Source organism: Pelophylax lessonae (genome assembly GCF_965119305.1).
Source record: "Pelophylax lessonae genome assembly, chromosome: 3".
In the NCBI taxonomy this organism is placed as follows: domain Eukaryota; kingdom Metazoa; phylum Chordata; class Amphibia; order Anura; family Ranidae; genus Pelophylax; species Pelophylax lessonae.
The window spans coordinates 544,930,697-544,950,800 of NC_138770.1; the positions used below are offsets into that span (position 1 = coordinate 544,930,697).

Here is a 20,104-nt window from a genome sequence, read left to right on the forward strand (position 1 = left end):
TGCGGCCGGCTTTGCCAGCCCATGGGCACCCCATAAAGGGAACACACTGTGCCCAAATGGGGAGGCGTGGCCGAGCAGCTGGCGGATCAAGGGCAAATAGAGCCCAATGTCACAACAGTATGTGAGAAAGGATAGGTGGGCGTGAGAATCCGCATGGTTATCCAACTAGACGGGGGAAACAGGATACATTCAGTAAAACCCAAGTAAGCAGGCCAAACATGGGGGCCTGTGTGGTGTACTCCGTTGTTCTTGACAGGCTCAAACAGGTGTGTTGTTAGTGCCAGAACAGAAACACGTGGAGAGGTGGGAGCAAGTAATGGGGGGGGAGGAAGGGGGGAGCAGAAGGGGACAAGGGGTGGGGTGGGGGAGGTAGAGCATAAAAAAAAGGGGGGGAGGGGGAAAGAAGGGAGGTTCGCCGGGGGGGGGGGGGTCAGTGGACAGGATGTAGCAGCTGGTAAGCCTCAGGTCAGGATTAGGGCAGCAGGATGGAGTTGTCAAAGTTGGAGGGAAGGAAATTGTCAACCAAAGGTTGCCAGAGTCTTTCGAATTTGTCCATTTTATCCAACAGAACAGCCTCAATTTTGGCGTGAATCATGGCGGTGGTGACCCGCTGCTAAACCTCAGGCAAGGAGAGGTGCGGGGACTTCCATGCTCTTGCAATGGTTTGTTTGGCTGCCGTGGTGACTTGTAGGAATAATTTGTGTCTAGATTTAGAAACAGGGTCCGGCTTCACATTGAGCAAGGCCAAGAGGAGGTAAGGTGTGATTGATTCAGCCATCAGGGTCTATAGGATATGGAAGACAGCATGCCAGAAGGTTTTCACTATTGGGCAAGTCCACCAGAAGTGCATGCGTGTGCCTGCCTCCAAGCTGGTTTCCAAAGCTACTATATTTTGGGCGTCCACTTTTGTCGTGTGCCAGATTTTAGCCCAGTCCTCAATATCCAGAGAGGACCCCAGATCTTGTTCCCATTTAGCAGTATAAGTGGGAGGGGAGTTGTCAGGAGAGTCCGTTAGCCTGGAGTACAGCTGGGAAATGAGGCCCTGGGTGTGCGGGTCACGGTGGCAGGTATGTTCAAAAGCGGTCATGGTGGGCAAGGAAGAGTCGATGTGGATGCATTTGTTGTGGAAGTGTTTCAGTTGGAGATAACAGAAAATTTCAGAGCTCTGCAAGTGGTGGGACTCGCGAAGTGCTGAGAAAGGCGTAATGGTGTTGGATGTTATCAAAGAGTGTGCCCGAAGTAGACCAGCTGACGTCCAATTTTGGAATGACGCGGGGGATTCCCAGGCCGGGGGAAAGGATGGGTTGTGGAGAAAAGAGAGCAGCGGGTTGTGGGGTGATTGTAGTTAAAATTTGAATTTTCGGGCGTCCCAGAAGCGTAGGGAGTGGCGCATGATGGGATTAGAGATGGACCTGCGGTCGGAGGGTGTAAGCCAAAGTAAGTTAGCAATGGAGATAGGGTTGCATTCAACCATTTTGAGGGATACCCAAAGGGGGACTTCGCTAGTGGCATGCCATTTGAGCAGCTGGGCCAGTTGGGCCGCCTGGCAGTATTTGGTAAAGTGTGGGAGGAGAAGGCTGCCTCGGAGTTTGTGGAGAAAGAGTGTTCTGCGGGGTATTCTAGGTCTAGACTTGCCCCAAATGTAGGAGAAGGTGCGTCGTTGAAGCTGGCAGGGATAGTAAGAGGGGACACTAATCGGTAGCACCCTGAAGAGATACAATATTTTAGACAGAAGGGCCATCTTAGTGACAGTGATGCGACCCATCCAGGCTAAGGGTATGGAGGACCAAGATGTCATCAAGTTCGTGAGATGGCGGAGCATGGGGGATAGTTAGCCGAAAAAAGCTTCAGTGGGTCCGCCGTCAACTTAATCCCCAGGTAGGGCAGAGAGTGCTGCACCCAGGAGAAGGAAAATTTGGAAAATTTCAAGGGGTATGAATAATTTTTCAAGGCACTGTTTATAGATACTGCAGCATAGTATTTTTTTTTTTTTTTTTTTAAATACAGGGCATGCAGTTTTTTTGTACGTTTACATAAAGTAAAGTGGATCTCCAGTTTGACTCAGGATGGAAATATAGTTATTTAACAAAAATCATACTTAGAAATAAAAATACATTTTACCTTGTATAGTTGTACTCTGTGATCACCTCCTCTGTTTGAAAATAAAGTAGAGGTTAACTTAATTATAAAGGTGGGAATATATTTTGTTTTAATATTTAAAAAAAATATTCTAAAGGAAGACCTATGAAAGAAAAAAAAAAAGATTTAGGGCCCAAACATTGAAAGTAGAATTATAGGCAAAACATTTTTTTTTTTTTTTCATTTTGGATATAGTAAGAGAGGGTAAACCCCTGTCAGTTTTTGTTCTGCCATCTGTGGGAGATTCACTTTGACTTCCTGTCCCATAGCCAAAACAGAAATCGAGAGGAAATGGACCCCCCCCCCCAGGTTTCCAGAACTAGTGTTCCCATTTGGAAGATGTATAGTTCATATTCCTATCGCACACCTTCCTGGGTTGTAGGCTCGTGTATATTGGGTGCTGAAACGATCACCAGTTGGCAACTGGATTAGTTACAAGTAAATACATATTCGCCAGCACACCAAGGATCTTGCAAAAGCAGTCCAAAAACTTTATTCAAGTTACGATCACATCAAAAAATAGTGCAACGTTTCGGAGCCGCACAGGACCCCTTCATCAGGCATGTGATGACCCCTTTGTCAGGCATGCCTGACGAAGGGGTCCTGTGCGACTCCGAAACGTTGCACTATTTTTTGATGTGATCGTAACTTGAATAAAGTTTTTGGACTGCTTTTGCAAGATCCTTGGTGTGCTGGCGAATATATTTTTACCCATTTGGAAGATATCCCCTGTTCTGAGGCCAACCCCAAATTTGGGATTTTGTTTTATTTCACTTTCAGTGATAATGGTAAACAGAACAAATAGAGAGGGTGAATCTCCCCTAACAGGGTACCATACAGCAATAACAACTGACAGGGGTTCTAATACATGTCAGCGCTATCCAAAACTAAAAAAAAAGTTTTGTCTTTAGTTCTTCTTTAAGAACTCCACTCCACTCCACCATATGTAGTTATATGTAGTCAAATGACCTATTCATGTGAACAAGTAAAATTCTGACATTAATCTCTCTTGGATGGATGCTCCTCTTCTTCAGAATGGAATAGTGGAGTGGGTCCTATATTTTGAATAAAAAGGTCTGCGCCTGTAATAAATTAGGATCCCTTCCTCATCAGATTCTACACAAACTGCACTAAAGGTGTGAAGCAGTGAATAAGTGGCCAGTTTCTGAAGCAGAGCTGTTTATTTGTATGACAAGGGCAATATTACATATTTTTATTGATATTTAAAGATTCGCTTGGCTCATTTTAAATGAACCTTCCAATATTTATGTACTCTATCATTTAAATTTAACCTCAAATATGCACTGCAACTCTTAATACCTTAACCTTGACCCTTAATCTGTGTCCTAACACTTAACCTATAATTTAATAGCTTAAACCCTGACCTTAAAGTTTGACCTTCACCCCCTAACCTAACATTTACCATATCCCAATGTCTACTTGCCTCATTGGACTTCTGAAGCTTCTGCACCAAATCCTAACAGTATCATGTTGAGGAGTTATTGCTGAACACTAGCTCGCCCTTAAAAAGTTTGAGATTTCCTTAAAGCGGAGTTCCAGTCTCCTAGCCAACATTGCATTAATAGCATTGCAGAGATTGTTGTAATTCCTGATAAGCACAATGGAAAATGTTGCCCATGTAAACATTGCATCTACTTACAAACTGCTTATTTTTCTTTTGCCCCCTCGATTCTGGCTGTGGACATGCAGGATTTGGGCAGCTGAAGCTGGCCTGGCTTCATTTCCTGGATTTCGTGCAGCTGGCTACCGAGCAAGCACCTCCAGATCTTGCGCCTGCGCAGTAGCAACATTGCGGCGCGCTTTGTGTAATTGCATTAGATGCCTGAAGACTTCTAGGATTGATGACATAGATATCCCAGGAGTCAATAGGCAGCTGCGACCAGAAGTCGCGGGGTACACTACTAAAAAAAAGGTACTTTCTGCAGAAATTTCAACACATCAATATCCAAACCTTAATCCACTAGCGATCTACATTACAATGTGGGTAATTCTTAAAAATGACTGGAACTCCACTTTAAAGTGCAAAACCAGGCTAAACTTTTCTGGTTTAAAATATGGTCACATTGTGTAACCTTTGTCAGCTTTTTTATTACTTTGTCCCCATTGGGAGTTCTTCCTTGACCTACTCTGCCCCTTTCATGGGGCACACATGTTTTGACTGGAGTTAGGCTTTTATTTGCATTTTTTGGATCTGTTAATGGAAAGCTACAAAAGGGAATTTCAATAAAAATGTTTTCATTTATTTTTGTATAAAAAGTTAATGTTTCCACATTTCCACGACAAAGCAATATAAGTGCTGGTTCACACTACCACTACCAGAAAGTCGCCCGTGACTTGAAGAGACTTGTTTAGAGACTTGGAAGAGACTTGGAAGAGACTTGTGCACTACTTTGAAGAGACAGGCGACTTTGTCTGTGGGGAATGCCTGGCTAATCTCTTTCTTCTTCCTGGAAAGTCTGATAACAAGTCGTGTCAATTAAGATAAGGAGGCAACTCCCATTGAAGTATATGGGACAGTCGGATCACAGGTCGCCTCAAAGTAGTACAGGACCCTTTTCTGAAGTCGGAGCAACTTCAGTAGTGCCAATTAAGACGGCACTGATTGATTAACATTGCTTTTGTTATGTCAAGCGACCTGGGGCAACACGAGTTGCCTCACAAGTCGCGCTAGTGTGAATGGGCTCTAAGTGTTCTCTGTCCAAGGCCTAGGCCAAGTCTTTCAGATTAAGTTATAGTAAAGTTTTGCTAACTCTGGCCAGTTATGTACTACCATCACAATCTTTATGATGATCATGTACCACTAGCACAAATGCCAAATGGGATTTTTAACAAGACTTTTTCACCTGTACCGATTGCAACAGAACAAACCTCACTACAATGCTGTCCACAAACTTAAAACTGTTTTCAATCTCAATAAAAGTTCCTACTGTGCACCCCCAAGTCTTTTTTAACCCTCTGAAAGCTTAGCAGAAATAAGAAAAAAGTGCACTCTTGTTACCCAGAACAGAAGTATGGTCAAAAAAGCTTTTGCCATACTTCTCTTTTAAGTAAAGTTAACAAAAGAATATAAATCGCAATAACTGCAAGTCAGGCTGCCAATCCTTTAGCAAAGGATTTGGAACCCTTTGCACCTACAAATGTAGGGTTGCCAACTGTAAAGATCTGGCAAAAATATATATTAGATCTACTGTTGCACTTGGAATTGTTTTTTACCTAAAGCACAACTGAGAAATGGTCAGGTACAGGTTTTCTATTGCCTACAGCAATCATGGGTTAGGAATCATGGTGTGATCTGAGAGAAAATGTATCTCATCCAACCTATTGTTCCTGTCTTGCCATATGTCAGAACTCATTACTGTCCCCCTTTGAACATAAAATAACTTTTTAATGAGCATCTGAAATGATAGGATTGTATATTACTTCTAACTGTGCAAAACAAGAAGTGGTCACCTTGTGCCTGCATTCCCATGTAAGTAAAGAATGACAGGATAGTTTGTAGACATCACTTCCTCGTACCACGCCAGGTCCTTTCCCTGAGCATCTTTCCAAAGCACTGCAGGAACGGTGTGCCTGTAATAACAGGAGCTCAGTAGAGTAATTCCAAAAATAGATGCCATATGTTCATGAATTTCAAGAGAAGGAAAGCAGTCCATATATTGGGAAACAATTGCTCATAATGATTACAGTAAAAAAAAAAAAAAAGATTGCAGTGAATGAAGATTAATGTTGTTTTGTTCCATCCGTTTTTAAACAGAACTCTTTGTGTGTTCTCAGTGGTTTCTAAAAATCACTTCACGTGATTACTTGAGGGCCCATTCGCACTACATGTTACATGCAATGGTGCAATGCAGTGCCATTTATTCTAAATGGCATTTCAACGCACCTTGCCATAGTCAATGCACAGTTTTTTGTGCATTTTAGTGCATTAGGCAGTCTATTTAAAGGAAGCATAAGTAAAACTAGTGCCTGTTTAGTGAAATATATATTTTCCTAAATTTCAACAGAAGAAATCAATTCGCTTAGCCTAGTTTAGCTTGGTTTAACTATTCTAGACAATGCATTGGAGACCAATATATTATCCCTCATCTATGTTAAGAAATTAAAAAAAATAATAATAATAATCATTCATAGCTCTAATAAGGACATGTTAGGAGGTAGGCAGTTATGTCACCGACCGCTACAGCTATAGATACTAATAATAAACAACCTGCGCTAAGTGATATAAAAGTGACTAATCATATAGATGACTAATCATAAATCACAATAATGAGTTAAGCGATATAAATATGTGCAATTATGAATCACAATAATTAATTATTGCGATATAAATGTATGCAATCAAAAATCACAATACTCAAAGTAAAAAATAAATGAGTGGGCTAAATTAACAAAAGTGCACTAAATGAACGTTAAGTGTAATGAGTATAGTATCTAATAAGGGTCCATGAAGCCCATCCGGGAGTGTGACACAAAGTGAAGATTAAATTAATGTGCAATCCACCACAGGTGCTCAATCCTCCAACATCAATACTGCTTACCAGAAACTGGTAATGATATGCCTGTAAATCACGACAGGAGACAGTCAAATTCTAACAGCCAAAATAAATCAAGGAAGATGGCCAAGATTCCAGATATAACAGCCGAGGATGTCACCCAAATGTCTGCTCTGCTCCGCTAACACGGTCCACACGGATACACCACCGTCATGCAATATAGAACAGTAGAGGCTCCATAGTGTAAAACCATAGATTCAATTTATTAAATAAAGGACATACACTTACATGAATATGCAGAGTATGCGCGCTTAAAAAACAACAAGCCGCCGGCAGGTCGACGATTCCGCCCGTCCCTCCTGGATACGTGGGGTGACAAAACATCATGACCCGACGCGTTTCGTCACAGCTGACGTCTTCCTAGGGTCCATCCAGGGAGGATGGGCGGAATTGCCCACCAACCGGCGGCTTTTTGTTTTTTGAGCGCATGGATCACTTCCGGTTCCGGGGCGGCGACACCGGGACTAAGTATTTGGTGACTTCCTGGTTCCTCTCTGTGGAACACATGGGTCACTTCCGGTTCCGGGGCGGCGACGCCGGGACTATGCACACAGGTGCTACCATTGATTTTTCTTAGAGAAAGACTATTTAAGGGTGATGACGATAGACTCCGGGCTATGCCTCCTTTGAGAACGTCGGAATGACGAAACGCGTCAAAAGGGGCTAGTCGAGCATCTTACGTCACACACGGAAGTCTAAGCACGGCCATTTTGTTGGTTTGCGGAAGGAACACTGCGGGACAGACTCAGGCTGACTACTATTTGCTATGATATGTGCTTATTTTAAACATCGAATGGGTGAGTGCATAACTATATGTATACCCTAATAAAGGTTGTCAAAAGATAATGCACTATGGGCCTGTCCCTTTTGTTTAATATCCCCCAATACATGTGAGATACAGCACCAATAGGATTCTGAATAGGATTGTGCAACAACACATTGACTGCGGAAGTGCTGGGAGCTGTACGGTCCTGTGAAAGGCTGTAGTGGTCCTTAACCACTCACTGCTCCAGACCCATCATTGTCTGGTAAGAGGCAATACGTGGTGGCTGGGAATTCACTCTGTCTTTGTCGATTTATCACCTGGGTGGATGTCCTATCAGTACCTCTCACATTCTGTATTGCTGCAATGATGAACTATTGCTATCAATATTTTCCAGTATTCCTACGCATATTGAGCAATTGATTGCATGTGGACTATTGGGACTTTTCTATTTACTAGTTTCAGGGCAACTCTATTTTTGATACATATTTTGGTTTTTTAAGCGCGTATACTCTGCATATTCATGTAAGTGTATGTCCTTTATTTAATACATTTAATCTATGGTTTTACACTATGGAGCCTCTACTGTTCTATATTGCATGACCAGGGCCGGTGCAAGGATTTTTGTCTACACAGACGAAGGTGCATTTTGGTGCCCCCCCCCCCCCTTTAACTTTTGAACATCATAATGAGAGACACTTGAGCAAGGAAGTGACCCACTGTGCATGTAGCTTAAGGGGCATGGGTTAACAAAAGCCGGGCTTCCTTGCACCTATAAAATATGCTTTTACTGCTATGCCACAAGCAAGAGTCTCATGAATACATAAAAACCCCAGCACAATCATGACAAAAAAAAAAGAATGAAAAGCTTCCATTGCATATGGTTTTGAATACAATGAAAATATACAATAAGCTAAAACTTAGACCTTCTTTACAATATTTAGGGACTGAATAACAACCAGTAACTGTTGAGACAATGAACACTTTGGTGAGAAGTATATAATGTACAGTATTGTGTATATAGTGCAGGGGTCAGCGATGTGCAATGCACAGGCTGCAATCAGTGTCCGGTTTAGGATACATAATGCCGACTACAGGGTGTGTAACACAAAGAATTCTGAAGTCAGTGCCGAGTTTAGGAGTACTGTACATGACACACAGAGCGCACGGCCCAGGAGAGCAAAATGCACAGAATGCGGGGGACAGGAGCGCAGTGCACAGAATGCGGGGGACAGGAGTGCAGTGCACAGAATACGGGGGAGAGGAGTGCAGTGCACAGAATGCGGGGGACAGGAGTGCAGTGCACAGAATGCGGGGGACAGGAGTGCAATGCACAGAATGCGGGGAACAGGAGTGCAATGCACAGAATGCGGGGAACAGGAGTGCAATGCACAAAATGCGGGGGACAGGAGTGCAATGTACAGAATGCAGGGAACAGGAGTGAAATGTACAGAATGCAGGGAACAGGAGTGCAATGCACGGAATGCGGTTGACAGGAGTGTGTAGTGCACAGTGTAGCGGTAAGGAGGGTACAAAATCACCCCTCAACTTCATCCTTTCAGCAAAAATCCCCACTCTCTCCCCTCCAGAAAAAAAAAATGATCCAGCACTAATTTGTACTCCCTCCCCCAGCACAAATCATATCTTCCCCCTCCCAGAACAAAACCTCCACCCAACATAAATCTTGTTTCCCCTTCCTCAGGACAAGTCCTCATCCAACCTCCCCAAATACCCAGACCCAGTCCCAGCACAATCGTCCCTTCTTCCCCATCCTAGCACCTATCCCCACACCCCTCAATTCCCCCTCCCAGGACAAATCCTTCCCCCCAATAACCCTCTCAGAATGAATTCTCTTCTACCCCCCAAATCCTCCCAACACAACCCCCTATTCCAGTTCAAATGCTCCCCCACCCAATTTCATTCTCTCCAAATTCTCCAGGACAAATCCCCCCCATCCCCCTTACCAGCACAAATCTCCACAGATTTCTTTCCCCAGCATCCCCCCCCCCCCACATCCCAATCCCTTTTTGAGCACAAATTCTCCTCCCACTGTAAACCTTTTCCCCATTTTTAGCACAAATTATTTCCCCCAAATCCCCCTCCCAACACAAATCCCCCACGCCAGCACAACTCCGCTGCCCATTCCTGTCAAAACTCCTTCCTCCCAAATCCCCCTTCCCAGTACAAACCCCCCCCCCCCCACTTCCCAACTGTCCTGCTTTTTACGGGACCTTCCTAAGAACAAAAGCCCGCAAATACTTAACTAAGGGACAATTCACAGCAGCACACAGTGCGGGAAAGCCGTGGTCTGTGTGCATTTCCTGCACGACATTCAAAACGCACTGCAGTTGCAATCTGCTGTGGGTGTGAATGTCAACTCAATGACATCTTAAACGCAGGTTGCAAATTTAATGTGCTTTCCTGCACCAGATTGTATGGTACAGTAGTACCATGTAAACCTGTCCCTGTGTGTTTTACAACTTTTGGTGTGGCCCAGCACAATGTTAGCCCATTCAAATGCACAGTGTGTTCCTGTGTGATTCATGGTGTGAACTGGCCCTGAATCCTGAAGCCCAATGCTGAGAAAACTTCCACCACCTAGCTACACTAACGTGCCTGGCACGGGGGCACTAGTATGGGCACCTGGGGCGATTCTCCACATCTCTGCGGGGTACCCAGGGTTCCACATGCCATGTGTATCCCATGTGTAGAGACCAGCATCTCTTTGATTTGGGAGGGGGGGGGGGCTACCAAGAAGATAAAGTATGTCCTATGTTCCACTCATAGCACAAGTCCTTTCTCCTCTGAAAACACTCCCTAGGACATACAGTAGCTTCTCAGATCCCCCCTCCTTGCCCCCAAATCACTGCAAGTGATCCCCTTCCCTGTGCCCCCCCCCCCAGTGTAATCTATAGTATATTCATCACAGACCTCAGATCAGCGTGGAACATGTACAGCGATATCTCTCCTCCTCGGGTCGACTCCTCCTCTCTGTGTGCAGCAATACATCAGAGCCGAGGGAGGAGGAGTAGGATGAGGAGGAGGCTGCGGCTCACAGTGTGAAGGGCTCCCGGCAGAGTGAGATGCTGGGTGCCAATGCAGAGTGGAGATCGCAGCATGTGGAACACCAAACACTCCGCACAAGCAGCGGGGCAGGTTAGACTGGTGCCCACACTAGCACCCCCCTGCAAGTGACTGGAGCCAAGTGTCTGATCTTGTTCTGACACTTGGCTCTGCTCTGGAATCCAGCCCAATCCAGGAGGTATGGGAATTTACTGCCCTCGCCACCCTGGTGCCCTCAGGCGGCTGCCTGAGCTGCCTTATGGTGGCGCCGGCCCTGTGCATGACGGTGGTGTATCAGTGTGGACCGTGTTAGCGGAGCAGAGCAGACATTTGGTTGACATCCTTGGCTGTTATATCTGGAATCTTGGCCATCTTCCTTGATTTATTTTGGCTGTTAGATTTTGACTGCCTCCTGTGGTGATTTACGGGCATATCATTACCAGTTTCTGGTAAGCAGTATTGATGTTGGTGGAGGATTGAGCACCTGTGGTGGATTGCACATTAATTTATTCTTCACTTTGTGTCACACCCCCAGATGGGCTTCATGGACCCTTATTAGAGACTTTATGCTTATTCACTATACTCATTACACTTATGTTCATTTAGTGCACTTTTGTTAATTTAGTCCACTCATTTAATTTTTTACTTTGAGTATTGTGATTTTTGATTGCATACATTTATATTGCATAATTCATTATTGTGATTCAGAATTGCACATATTTATATCGCATAACTCATTATTGTGATTTATGATTAGTCGCCTATATGATTAGTCACTTTTATATCACTTAGCGCAGCTTGTTTATTATTATTATTCTTTGTGTTATCACACTGGAAGCTGCAGCTATTATTTTTACACTAGCGCGGTTATAATTTTTTGACATTATACAGCTATACATACACCAGCCAGTCTCCAGTCAGTACTGGAAGGGAGCCAGGACTGGAAATTTGTTCCTCAACATAGTCGATAGGTGGATGTTTTGAACCCAATGTTTTCTCCAAAGCAAATGGAAAAGTTGGTGGTCAAAAAATATTTACCAACATGTCACAAGCACTTCAGTTTTTTCATAAATAAAGCATGCAAAAACGCTTATAAAAAGATATACGTCAAAAAGAAAAGCCTTCTATAATAGCTGATAAACATGCACACTACCAATATTTGAGGACAAAAACAAACAAGCTATATAGCAGGGATTTCCAAACTATGTCCCCCCTCCAGCTGTTGAGGAACTACACATCCCTTGAGGCATTGTAATACTCTGACATTCAGAGACATGACTAGGCATGATGGGAATTGTAGTTCCTGAACAACTGGAGGGCCATAGTTTAGAGACCCCTGCTCTATAGTAACCATTATATTTCCAGGGGTTATACTAACAAGTAGAATAAAGGTCACAATTTATAAAAAATCCCAGTGCATTACAATGATACAGTGGTGATCGAAAGTTTGGGCACCCCAGGTAAAAATTTGTATTAATGTGCATAAAGAAGCCAAGGAAAGATGGAAAAATCTCCAAAAGGCATCACATTACAGATAAGACATTCTTATAATATGTCAACAAAAGTTAGATTTTATTTCCATCATTTACACTTTCAAAATAACAGAAAACAAAAAAATGGCGTCTGCAAAAGTTTGGGCACCCTGCAGAGTTAATATCTTGTACACTTTTTGTAGCCAGCCAAGAGTCTTTCAATTCTTGTTTGAGGTATCTTTGCCCATTCTTCCTTACAAAAGTCTTCCAGTTCTTTGAGATTTCTGGGCTGTCTGTCACGCTCTGCTCTTTTAAGGTCTATCCATAGATTTTCAATTATGTTGAGGTCAGGAGATTGTGAAGGCCATGACAAAACCTTCAGTTTACGCCTCTTGATGTAATCCCCCGTGGAATGCGAGGTGTGTTTAGGATCATTATCCATTTGTAGAAGCCATCCTCTCTTTAACTTCAGCTTTTTCCCAGATGGCATCAAGTTACCATCCAAAATTTGCTGAAATTTTATTAAATCCATTTTTCCTTCTACTCGTGAGATGTTCCCTGTGCCACTGGCTGCAATACAACCCCAAAGCATGATTGATCCACCCCATGCTTAACAGTTGGACAGAGGTTCTTTTCATTAAATTCTGTGCCCCTTCTTCTCCAAACGTACCTTTGCTCATTCCGGCCAAAAAGTTCAATCTAAACCTCATCAGTCCACAGAACTTGTTTCCAAAATGCATCAGGCTTTTCTATATGTTCATTTGCAAAGTTCAAACGCTGATTTTTGTGGTGAGGACGTAGAAGAGGTTTTCTTCTGATGACTCTTCCATGAAGACCATATTTGTACAAGTATCTCTTTATAGTGGAATAGTGTACCACAACTCCAGTGTCTGCTAGATCTTTCTGGAGGGATCGTGCAGTCAAACGTGGGTTTTGAATTGTTTTTCTCACAATCTTGCGAGCTGTTCTGTCTGATATTTTTCTTGGTCTTCCAGATCTTGATTTAACCTCCACTTTTCCTGATGACTGCCATTTCTTAATTACATTCCGAACAGAGGATATGGACATCTGAAAACGCTTTGCTATCTTCTTATAGCCTTCTCCAGCTTTGTGAGCATCAAGTATTTTCAGTTTCAGTTTTCTAGGCAACTGCTTAGAAGATCCCATGGTGCTGATTTTTGGGGCAAGGTCAGAATAGTCTGGGCATTTAAAACCTTTGAGATTGACATCACCTGGTGTTCCCAGACAATGATTGAGAACAATCCATGACAATGGCAGGTCTCAGCCTTGCAAAGGGGGCAGTGCATGCTATAAATTCTGCAGGGTGCCCAAACTTTTGCAGACACCATTTTTTTGTTTTCTGTAATTCTGAAAGTGTCAATGATGGAAATAAAATCTAACTTTTGTTGACATATTATAAGAATGTCTAATCTGTAATTTGATGCCTTTTGGAGTTTTTTCCATCTTTCCTTGGCTTCTTTATACACATTAATACAAATTTTTACCTGGGGTGCCCAAACATTCGATCACCACTGTATAACCTAATTTTATCAGCGTGCGGTCTCCTAACATTTCAAATATTGTGATGCTAGTTTTAAAAAAGGACTTACAAAAGCTTATTCTATGCTTACAGGTATAATAAACAATGAGAAAATCCACACGTAAAGCCTCATGGTACAATAGCAATTAAACTGCATGAAGAGCTACACTAAGGTGTTCTATAGAATTACCTTGAGGGACTTAATCCTTTTGTGCCTATAGGTCATTAAAGGAGAAGTATAGCCAAAGCTAATTTGGCTATACTTCTCCTGGGGATTACAGGAGTGTAGTTTGTTGCACTCCTGTGACCCACTTTCAGCTGACAGCGGGCTAAAGCCCGCTGCTGCCTGACGTCACTTAGCAAGTCAAGGCTCTGAATCAATCCCAACAGTAAAGTCCACCCAGGTGCCTGAACCAGCAGCTGACTCAGCCTCTCAGCAAACCGCTGGGAGATGGAGCCAACTGCCTCAGCCCCCTGCACAGAGCAGACTGAAAGTCACCAGCTCTCTGAAGCCTGAAAACTGAGCAATCAGTGGTCTTTGATCGCTGAGTTCTCAGTCTTAGAAGATGTGGGGGACAGAGGCAGCGTCTGACCAATGCTGCGCCCACCTAGGTATAAATATATTTATATATTTCTCTAAAACCCATACTTCTGTTTTAAAGGAAAACTAAACCCAAGAACATAAATGCAATATATTGAAGTTTATAGTACTTCAATGTGATGGCTGCATTCGTCTAGCAAGTACAGAAAATACCTGTATATCTTGCCAGAAATGCTGTGTCCTTGTCATCTCGTTTGAGATGCACAGAAGAATATCTTTATTCCTATCTTTCTACTGTAATCAACCAATTGCCCTGCTCTCCAAGTAACAGAGATGAAAAGAATTGACATCTTTGTGTTATTTAGAGAAAGTAGTCTAGGGTGAAAACCATGGCTGCCTCCATAGACACAATGAACGAGTGACGCAACCACATGTGGACTATAGTTTTATTTGCAGGATTACCAGGTAAAAAAGAAGAATAAGAAGCTTGAAAAAAAGGAAACAAATGCAGCCACCTCACGGAGACTAGTAAACTGCAATATTTTACATGTTTGGTTTTGATTTTAGATACACTTCAAAGCCTAGATGTCCAGGCCAAAGTTATCAGCTACCATTAGCTTGACTATAACTCTTTAGCTAATTTTCCTACCTAAACAAACAATTGAAAAAAAAAAATTCTTATGGCATAGCAGGATTTTTTTTGGTACACTGTTAAAAAGAATATCTGCTGTATTTTGTATTATATACATCGGAGAAGAGAGGCAAATGCAGGCCTCAAAGTAGAGCTAAAAGGCAAAACTTTTTTTCATTTACTTTAAGGGTCCTTTCACACGGCCGCTCCGTGTGTCCGCAAATCATCCTATTTTTTTGCGGATGATTTGCGGACATAATGTAAGTCTATGGCATTGCGGATGTCAGCGGAATACCATCAGCTGACATCCGATTTTCTTCCTTTCAGTTCTGTTCTGTTTTTTGGAACGGAACAGAACCCTATTTTTTCATCCGTTCAAGAAACGGAAAGGAAGGAAAATTGGATGTCAGCGGTGTCACCCACTGACATCCGCAATGCCCATAGACTTACATTATGTCCACATATCATCTGCAAACAGATGGGATGATATGCGGACTTACGGAGCGGATGACACAAATGTCATCCGCTCTGTGAAAAAAAAAAAAAAAAAAAGTCCCGCACCGGAGCTTTCACACGGAGCGGCCGTGTGAAAGAGCCCTTACAGAAAACGGTAACCATGACAAATCAAGAGGGTAAATCACCCTAATGGGGACACACACAGCAATAAAAACAAAAAGTTTTGTCTTTAGTTATATTTTAAGGAACCCTCAATGGAAAACAGTTTCTTGACATTAAGAAGCCTCTTCTAGCCATGTTGGAAAATGTTTTGAAGTCTGCATCCTTAAATAATAAGAATGCCAAGTACAGCTATTATTTAGGTTTTGGAATACAGCACAAACAAAATTTGCATGCAAGTGCAGCTAGATGTACTAAACAATGAAAGTAAAGTTCCTGTAGTGCATGCACAGTTGCTCTAAGTGTTTATCACTATGTATGTTTTACCACTGCAGGAGCTGCTCTTCTGTGGCTTCACCTCTTCCTATGTATAGAAGCCTTGCCCTACACTAAACAGCATACAGATCAAAGAGATAATAAAGACACAACTTACCAGACACCAATAGATTCATCGTCTTCTGGTTTCAAGTAAAAATTGCAGGTGTGGTTTAACCCTTGATCCTGAGGCCTTTTCAGGTCAATAAAATATGGAAATCTCACTGAAAGACAAGGACATGATTGTAACTGTACAGCAAAAGCATTCTTCAGAACCAATTTCTGTGCAGCACACAGCTAATAGACATAGATTGAAAAAAGTGTCTGGAGGGAAAGCAGATTTATTGTCATTACATAGTTACATAGTTACATAGTAGGTGAGGTTGAATAAAGACAACAGTCCATCCAGTTCAACCTGTGTAGGTGTGTGTGGCTGTAATCATCTCGCATACCCCTGAATGTTCTGATCCTTGAGATGTACGTCTAGAAGTCTTTTGAAAGCCACCATATTACCTGCAGAAACCACCTCTTGTGGTAGAGAATTCCACAATCTTGTAGCCCTAACAGTAAAGAACCCCCCATGTTGCCTGAGGTTAATCATTGGCAACAAACACTTTGTAGTGCAAGTTTCCACTCACCAACGCTTTTTTTTGATCAGCCTGAGGCTATGAAGCGCTAATGGATAAATCTCTTGCTGCAGATATTGTATTTTAACAGTCAGCCCAGCTGACCTTCAAAATACCCGAACAGAGATGCATCTGAACGGATGCAGCTTGCTTTGCAACATCTGATGGATGTTCAAAAAAGACTGAGAATTTATTACCAGTTAAAGTTGTGATCGCAAATAATTAGGGTTGAGCGAACCCGGACTGTATTGTTCGGGATCGTACCGGACTTTTGGGTATTCAGTACCTGGACATGGACCCGAACATTTCACTGTATGTTCGGGATACTGTCCGTTCGGTAATGTTATTTGATGTTTTGGCGCGGTTTTAATGGCGCGGTTTCAACAGGTGCAAGGCAGCCAATCAGCAAGCGTTTAACTAGTGTGCCCTTAGAAGCCATCACAGCCATGCCTACTAATGGCATGGCTGTGATTGTCCAGTGCAGCATATGACCCAGACTCAGTGGCGTAGCGTGGGTTGTCAGCGCCCGGGGCAAGGCAAGCAATTTGCGCCCCCTAACCTGCAGACTTTTAGTACTCCCTGAGTCTCTTCCTACAATAGTACTGACCAGCCTGATTCCTACACTGACCACTACACTAACCTACCTGATTCCTACACTGACCTACCTGTCCACTTCACTAACCTACCGGATTCCTATACTGGCAACTGGACTGACCTCTACACTGTCCACTACACTGACCACTGCACTGACCTACCTGATTCCTAAACTGACCACAACAGGAACCTACCTGATACCTAAACTGACCACTAAACTGACCTACCTGTCCACTACACTACACTGTCCAGGCTGGTCAGTGTAGTGTAGTGGTCAGTGTAGTGCAGTGGTCAGTGTAGTGTAATGGTCAGTGTAGTGTAATGCTCAGTGTAGTGCAATGGTCAGTGTAGTGTAATGGTCAGTGTAGTGGTCAGTGTAGTGTAGTGGTCAGTGTAGTGTAGTGTAGTGGTCACTACACTGACCACTACACTGTCCACTACACTACACTGCCCACTACACTACACTGACCACTACACTACACTGACCACTACATAACACTGTCCACTACACTATACTGTCCACTACACTACACTGATCACTACACTATACTGTCCACTACACTAAACTGACCACTACACTCCCCTTTCCCCTCTACACTACACTGTCCACTACACTACCCACTACACTATACTGTCCACTACACTACACTATACTGTCCACTACACTACACTGTCCACTACACTACACTACCCACTACACTATACTGTCCACTTCTCTACACTACCCACTACACTACACTACACTGTCCACTACACTACACTGTCCACTACACTACCCACTACACTACACTGTCCACTACACTACACTACCCACTACACTACACTACCCACTACACTACACTACCCTGTCCACTACACTACACTACACTGTCCACTACACTACACTACCCACTACACTTCACTACACTGTCTACTACACTACACTGTCCACTACACTACCCACTGCACTATACTGTCCACTACACTACACTACCCACTACACTACACTGTCCACTACACTACACTACCCACTACACTATACTGTCCACTACACTACACTACCCACTACACTACCCTGTCCACTACACTACCCACTACACTATACTGTCCTCTACACTACACTACCCACTACACTACACTACACTACCCACTACACTACACTACCCACTACACTATACTGTCCACTACACTACACTACCCACTACACTACCCTACCCACTACACTATACTGTCCTCTACACTACACTACCCACTACACTACACTACCCACTGCACTACACTGTCCACTACACTACACTACACTACCCACTACACTACACTACCCACTGCACTACACTACACTACACTACCCACTACACTACCCACTACGCTACACTGTCCACTACACTACACTACCCACTACACTACACTACCCTGTCCACTACACTACCCACTACACTATACTGTCCTCTACACTACACTACCCACTACACTACACTACCCACTACACTACACTACCCACTACACTATACTGTCCACTACACTACACTACCCACTACACTACCCACTACACTACCCTACCCACTACACTATACTGTCCTCTACACTACACTACCCACTACACTACACTACCCACTGCACTACACTGTCCACTGCACTACACTACACTACACTACACTACACTACACTACCCACTGCACTACACTACACTACACTACCCACTACACTACACTACCCACTACGCTATACTGTCCACTACACTACACTACACTACCCACTACACTACACTACCCTGTCCACTACACTACCCACTACACTATACTGTCCTCTACACTACACTACCCACTACACTACCCACTACACTATATTGTCCACTACACTACACTACCCACTACACTACCCACTACACTACACTACCCTACCCACTACACTATACTGTCCTCTACACTACACTACCCACTACACTACACTATCCACTGCACTACACTGTCCACTGCACTACACTACACTACACTACACTACACTACCCACTACACTACCCACTACGCTATACTGTCCACTACACTACCCACTACACTACACTACCCTGTCCACTACACTACCCACTACACTACCCACTACACTATACTGTCCACTACACTACACTACCCTGTCCACTACACTACCCACTACACTATACTGTCCTCTACACTACACTACCCACTACACTACACTACCCACTGCACTACACTACCCACTACACTACCCTGTCCACTACACTACACTACACTACACTGACCACTACATTATACTACCCACTACACTACCCAATACACTATACTACACTATCCACTACATTGTCCAGTACACTGACAACTACACTACACTGTCCTACCTACAGTATTCCTATACTGATCACTACACAGCGTGACCCTAACTGCTCTGTCCTAACTCACCTTAACTCTGACCCTAACTCACTCTGTCTATCTTTCTGGCTGCTGCGGCTGCCTCTGACACACTGCTAGACTGTAAAAGGACGTACCTGAGATCCAGCAGAGGAGGAGGAGAAGATTGTGTGGTGGAAGTTCACAGTCCGGAGGCGGGACTCCCATGCGCGCCACATGATGTGCCACCCGGAGGCGAGGAGAGGAGAAGGAGAAGATGCTGGAGGTGCCGAGGCGGGACTCCCGTGCGCATCTGACACCTGATCACAGACAAGCCAGCCCCGCCCCCCCCCCCCCTGCTGCACGTGACCCTATTCGCCCAATAACAGGGCGCAGCGGAACATGGCTGTCTGGTGACACTGTAATAAAATTAAGAGAACAGGCAGGAGTGACACACGGGCGTGGGATTGCGCCCCCCTAAATATTGCGCCCGGTGCGGCCGGCCCCCCCTGCACCCCCCACGCTACGCCACTGCCCAGACTCTATATAAGCTGGAGTCAAATAGCGCCGCGCGTCACTCTGCTACAACTATACTAGGGAGAGGTTCCTGATGCTGCTGCTGAGGGAAAGATAGGAGATTATTGTAGGGGCAGGCTGGAGATTGCGTTCAGGGAAAGAATAGGAAGAATCTTCTTTAATCAGACATCGATCTACATTGATTTTATTGTGTGGGGGTGCAGTGCACAATCTTTTTGCCTTGAGGGAGAGATAGGAGATTATTGTAGGGGCAGGCTGGAGATTGCTTTCAGGGAAAGATTAGGAAGAATCTTCTTTAATCAGACAGCAATCTACATTGATTGTATTGTGTGGGGGTGCAGTGCACAATCTTTATGCCCTGACCTGAGCCCAG

At 43.8% G+C, this 20,104-nt stretch overlaps 1 protein-coding gene across 3 annotated transcripts in view; it reads right to left on the bottom strand.

The window, feature by feature from the left end:
- The window catches only part of ABHD12 (abhydrolase domain containing 12, lysophospholipase), a gene marked incomplete at its 3' end in the record, with an annotated part of 217,729 nt that overhangs the window by 69,999 nt on the left and 127,626 nt on the right, over nt 1-20,104 (bottom strand). For all 3 annotated transcript variants that reach the window (XM_082252068.1, XM_082252069.1, XM_082252070.1), the window contains exons 3-5: nt 15,772-15,877; nt 5,611-5,730; nt 2,122-2,152 (exon numbers count right to left, since the gene is read on the bottom strand). In XM_082252068.1, coding sequence (XP_082108194.1) covers nt 2,122-2,152; nt 5,611-5,730; nt 15,772-15,877 — 257 coding nt within the window. The remainder of the gene's footprint in view (nt 1-2,121; nt 2,153-5,610; nt 5,731-15,771; nt 15,878-20,104) is intronic.